Below are 6,000 nucleotides of genomic sequence, written 5' to 3' on the forward strand. Positions count from 1 at the left end.
ATTGAAACAAATGTGATTTAAAAAAAACATTTAAAAGAAAACACATTTCCTTTGGCAGCCTTACAGTCAACACTGGGTAAAAAAAAACCCAATATTGACTGCCTTGCTCAGCAGAACCTTGGCACTGTCTTGTGATGATGTTGTCCTTATGAATGAATGATCCAGCTGCGGGAGGGTGTGGAAGATATCAAAGGGTGTTACAGCCCTCTGTGTTGCCTGGATGGATGAATCTGCCAGATACCTCATTATTAATTAAACCCTCCATCCGGTCTGAAGGCCAGCTGAACTCTTCACAGGCAGCTCTCCTCCTCTGGAGCAGTGAGGCGCCTCAATTTCTTGTTTCTCCTCTGATGTTTTCACTTCCTGTGCTCCCGCTATGTCCTGAGATTCTGACAGCTGAGGGTGCAGAGGAGAGAAATCAACATCATCGTTATTATTTTTATTTTCTTTAAAGGAAAAGACCACAGATGAGGTAATATAACCCTCAATGCCAATATAACACATAGCTCAGTTAAAAATGGGATACTTGAAGCAGCCACCAGAGGGTTCTGTAAGCCTTACAGAGTGAAACATATTGGGCCTGTTGATAAAAACAGCAGCTGGGCCATGAAAGGCCACATTCATTCAAACAAGACAACACAACGAAAACAACACTATATCATCCTGCATTTGCATTTGCGACATGCTACATATGCGAAATGGACAGTATGCTGAAGTAAACCAAGCCTCAGTTGTGTCAGTGAGGCATACATCGTCATAGAGGAACACCATTAACTTGTCCAAAAGATAATCAACCTGCAATGTTTCAAAACACGTCCTGATGTTCTGACGATGTGTTCAACTTGATTTTTTAACACATTTCTCAACTTCTGAATCTTTCAGAATCCAAAATGGCGGCCCCTTGCAGGAAATAGAGTCTTTAAAAAAGTTTTAAGTTAATCATGAGAGGCCAAAACTAAAACATGCTTTTAAAAACACAACTAACTGCTGCTTGTCAAAAACAACTTACAGTCACTTGGACACAGTGTGCTTATTAATGTAATATCTGGATAAAGACAAAGCGGATTATGGGAAACTTTTGTGTTGACAGTTATCATTAAATATGTGTTTAGTGTACCATAACACAATTAAACAATAACACAACACAATACAACACACCAACATAACATAACATAACATAGCAAAACATGACAAAACACATAGAAGATAACATAACTTAACACAACATAACATAATACAATTTAGTTCACACGTTGTATTTATTAAATATTAATTGGGTTTAAAGGTTCTTTCAGGAGACCATTCAATGTTCATACCTGACTGCGTCCAGCGCAGCGCCGTTACTGGTTTCTATGGTAATGTCAGTAATGGGGATTATGTAAGTGCCATGGGAGGGGCCGTCCTCCACAGGCTCCACCTCCAAGAGGTAAACGTTCTCCTGAGGGGTGGGACCTCCTGTTAACAACATTGAGGAAGTTGAGTGTCAAACCTGTTGAGTTTAGCTTTCAGTACATTTATCTGTATGTTATCATGGATCTGACCGTTCATGTCTGCCAGAATGTTTGTTTGATCTTCAGCAGCTCGTGATGAACTCATTCTGGATCGAACAACAGCTGGATTTTCACCTTTCAGGAAGTTCTCAGTCAGCTGGAGGTAACGCTGACACACAACAACACAACACCAACAACAGTTACTGACTGCATGAACCGAAGCAGGAACAGAGAGGTGAATGTGTTCTGGTTCTGTGTGTGGTTCTAAAAAAATCACATGAACTAAAAAACATCAGACTAAAGAGTCTTCAGGAAACAATGAGCAGTTACAGATGTGACTTTCTATGATGGAGGTTATTTTTGTGAGTTTTAAACCATTGGAATCGTTTCTTCTTTCAGAGAATCTCCAGCAGGATTAGACACAAGAAATTGATTTGGTACCTTTTGATAGTCGTCAGTCAACATGTTTCCCACGGACACGACCAGTGAGGAGAAAGAAGGTCTGGACTGAGGTTTTTCCTCCCAACACTGTTTCATCAGATCAAAACTGAAGACAGAGCACACTGTCAGAAGAGCCGGACATGTTTAAAGACAAAATGTCAGACATTAATGAACTCATCAGAGTTGTGTTGAAGCTATGCTTCTCTGCTGATAAACATAAACATCTCCACGGACATTTACAGAGAACGGTGTTGAGAGGCTCACAGAGGAACACCTCTAAAATCAAGATATGCTTGTTGCAGACAACATGGTCAGAAACGAGCTTCAATGAGCTACGTTAAGAATAGTCACAGTTTTGGTTTCTGTACAAGAACTACTTGGTTAGGTTTTGTAAAAGATCATCGTTTTCAGATTTTAAGTATGAAAAACAAAGGACAAGGTTTTGATAGCACTTGTAACTCAAACCATGATTTCTTTCTCTTCCCCACCATATCCCATGATTTCCATAGGTAACTGAAATCAAAACTATTGTGTGTTGAAACAATCACACTGTGAATTTTGTATATAGTCTGGTAAGAGTTTAGGTTGAGCAGGCCGGATTAGTGGATTCAAGGAAACAAATGTCTCGTTGTAAAAGAAAAGTTGCTGTTTGAAGGTATCTGAACAACTCTGGTATACAGCAACAGAGCAGGGCTTCATCCTGACATGTGTAAAACATGTAAAACATGTGATGGTGACCTGTGTGTCATACATGTTGTGAGGAGCGTGGTCAGGTCGACTCATTCTGTATCCTCTCTTCAGAGCAGAGTAAAACTCCTGGGTCATAGGGAGGTCAGGGTACGGGCTCCCACCTGGGACACACAATATACTGCACTGATGGAGCCGTACAAACTGGTGTCTATAGATGTATATTGGTTTAGACCAGCTCACCAGAGAGAAAAATTTCCCATAGTAAGACTCCATAGGACCAGACGTCACTCTGACAGCTGTAATGTTCTGGAAAATACTCTCTGGAGACATCCACTTCACTGGCAGGAAGCTCTAAGAAATTAAAAGCACACATTAAAAGGATGAAGTTACAGTTTTCCAGGTCTATCAGTTTAAAAACACTTTCAAGCTAATGTCAATTATAACAATTTTATTAATCAATTTATACTGACATTTCCTCTGGCGATGTAGTCCTGATCCTTCATCGGTCTCTGGCCAAACCAAAGTCACCAACCTTCACCAGCTTCCCCTCACAGACCAGGACGTTCCTCGCTGCCAGGTCTCTGTGGACGCACTGTAGGACACACAATGTGAGCGTTAATCCAAGTTCTTGAAACAGTAACAGTCATGGATGAATGATGAATTGATCAGTGATTGATGGGTGATCGTACGTTTCTGGTGGAGAGGAAGTCCATAGCCTTTGAGACCTGGAAGGAGAAGCTGAGGAGGTCATGGAGAGACAGGAGAGGAGAGTCACTGAGGAGGAGCGACTCTTCCTGCTGGTCTGAAATAGAATGAGAGGACGAGTCACTGAGGCTGACAGATGAAAACTTTGTCTACCTGTGACCACACGTACCATACAATGCAAATGACTAAATTTAATATTCTGAGGATGAATTAACTTTTATAACATTTTGATTACAATATGAGTTACATTTCTTATTTAGAGGATGAAATTACAGTTTTAAATAAAATCAGAATTGGCATATGAAGTCATGATTTTGATTGTCGAATCAAGTCAGAAGTCAGAATAGAAAAGTAGATAAATATTCAGTTTTCACCTTAACTGTTTTCGTCATATCATTTTGTCACAATTCATGTTTATAAATAACAAATCATAAATCTAACATTTTAAGACTGAAAGAGAAACTAAGACATAATTTATTTATGAGATTCTAATAATGAAGCTTTTATATTTCCTGATATAGTCTGTTTTTGATTGTTACTCTTACAATTAAATGGAATCACCAAATGTTATCAATGTATTCACATTATAGAGAGGCAGTGTTTATACACAGTATACCATATGTATCACCTGGCGCTGTGTAAGGTGTCTCGTACACCGCAGGTTCGATGTCGGCATAGCTGAGCTCCTTCATGGCGACGTACTGAGCGCTTTCCTCCTTATTCATGTCCATGTAACCTCCATCACTGTCACTGCAGGACGAAAGACACACAGTCAAATTCAGAGAAATAGCAACTCATATCAACATGGTAGAATAGTGGAAATCATCACAGTTAATAGTTAATTTTGAACGAATGGTGATAAAAATGACCATTGCATTTCCCTCGAACAGTATTTAACACAGTGAGACACTTTGTAAAATGTTACCTGAAGTCGCTGTGTGTGTGTGTGTGTGTGTGTGTGTTGACCTCTTGGTGTGCGTGTCCCTCTGTAAGAAGGTGTGTTTGTTCCTTTGCAGGTAGTTCACCAAGTCCCCATGACGACAGAACTCAGTGATCAGATGGACAGGACCTGGACAGACAAACACACAAACATTATTGTTATTATTATTATTATTATTATCATTATTATTATTCCGACTGTTCAAATTGTTATGCAAACAGCAAATGTCTGAGACAGAATCACTAATAGGCTACTTTAATCCAGTTTTTAGATTCCCTCCAAATGGAATAATCCTGTCAGTACACCTGGTCTGAGTTCAGGTGTGTAGTTTGTGTACCCGCAGGTAACTATGACAACAGTAATATCATTGAATTTACAATAAGTTTAAACTAATTATTTTCAGATGAAGCATTAAAGCATTAAACTTATCATCATGGAGGGCTTTTATTTTGAAGGAGTAACATGTGAGCAAAGAACAGCAGCAGGATTCAAATCTGATTTCATGTGTCATACTGACACACAGAAACAATGAGTGAGATGGTTCAGATTTAGTTCAGATAAATCAGGGTTAAATCAGGATTAGTCTAAAATACTCTTAGAAACAGACTAGGATTCAGTTTAGGATCAGAATAAAGTAGTTCAGATCAGGTTTAGTTTAGATGAGGATTAAGTAAAAATTAAATCAGTATAAATTTAGAATCAGAGCAGGATTAAGTGAGGATTAAGTCGGTATTAGTTTAGAGTCAGAGCAGAATCAGAGCAGGATTAAGTTAGGATTAAGTCAGTATTAGTTTAGAATCAGAGCAGGATTAAGTTAGGATTAAGTCAGTATTAGTTTAGAATCAGAGCAGGATTAAGTTAGGATTAAGTCAGTATTAGTTTAGAATCAGAGCAGTATTAAGTGAGGATTAAATCAGTATTAGTTTAGAATCAGAGCAGGATTAAGTGAGGATTAAATCAGATTTAAGGGTTCACCTCCTCTTGTGCAAGCTCCTAGCAGGTTGACGACATTCAGGTGTGGACCGAGATGAACCAAAACCTTCAACTCTGACATCAGAGACTGAACTGCCCCACTGTTGGCTGAAGCCACAAACACAAAAACACTTTTTTTTCTCATTTTATTGATATCAGGCCTGCAATGATAATATCAATAATCAATCAGAATGACAGACAGACAGACTGATAGACAGACGGACATGTACGTACGTTTCACCATCTTGATGGCTACTTTAGTTGATGAATGAGAGTGAAGCAGACCAGAGACGGTTGCCTCAACAACACGACCAAATGCACCTGAACCCAACACCTGACCTGGAGAGAGAGACAGGCAGAGAGACAGATAGAGAGATGGATGGGGTCATTGTGGTTGACAGGTTGAGAAAATTTATGTTTTCTTACAAGACCAAATATGAGTCAGTTATTTTGAAAAAGCAAAGTATTACCAATCACTATGTTGTCTCGTGGAACTTCCCAGGTGGAGTTGTAGGGCAGGTGGGCGGGGTCAAGGTAGGTGTACTGCTGTCCGTCAGGACTCACTGACTCGATCACCTTCCAACGAACTTCATAACGAGGTTTCTAACAAAACAAATACAACCAGTGCTGCAGTTCTATTTTTACACTGCTGGCCACGACTGTACAACTAAAACTGCAGTTAATATTATCAGAAATACTACACTGGATACTGACTTTTCTCCAGAGGAGAATGAGAATGATGAGGAAGATGACAGCGAGGAA

General features: G+C 39.4%; 1 protein-coding gene and 1 pseudogene across 1 annotated transcript; both read right to left on the reverse strand.

Moving 5' to 3' along the window:
• Positions 1-1,210: 1,210 nt before the first annotated feature.
• On the reverse strand, positions 1,211-2,852 carry LOC115594292 (platelet-derived growth factor receptor beta-like). Its single transcript, XM_030438272.1, has 4 exons — positions 2,683-2,852; positions 1,932-2,053; positions 1,542-1,659; positions 1,211-1,455 (listed from the first exon to the last, which is right to left on the reverse strand). The coding sequence occupies exons 2-4, from the start codon at positions 2,025-2,027 to the stop codon at positions 1,304-1,306; spliced, it is 366 nt and encodes a 121-aa protein (XP_030294132.1). The 5' UTR covers positions 2,028-2,053; positions 2,683-2,852; the 3' UTR covers positions 1,211-1,303.
• On the reverse strand, positions 2,848-6,000 carry LOC115593823 (platelet-derived growth factor receptor beta-like; annotated as a pseudogene).

The sequence above is a fragment of the Sparus aurata genome, chromosome 13, assembly GCF_900880675.1.
Source record: "Sparus aurata chromosome 13, fSpaAur1.1, whole genome shotgun sequence".
Classification (NCBI taxonomy): domain Eukaryota; kingdom Metazoa; phylum Chordata; class Actinopteri; order Spariformes; family Sparidae; genus Sparus; species Sparus aurata.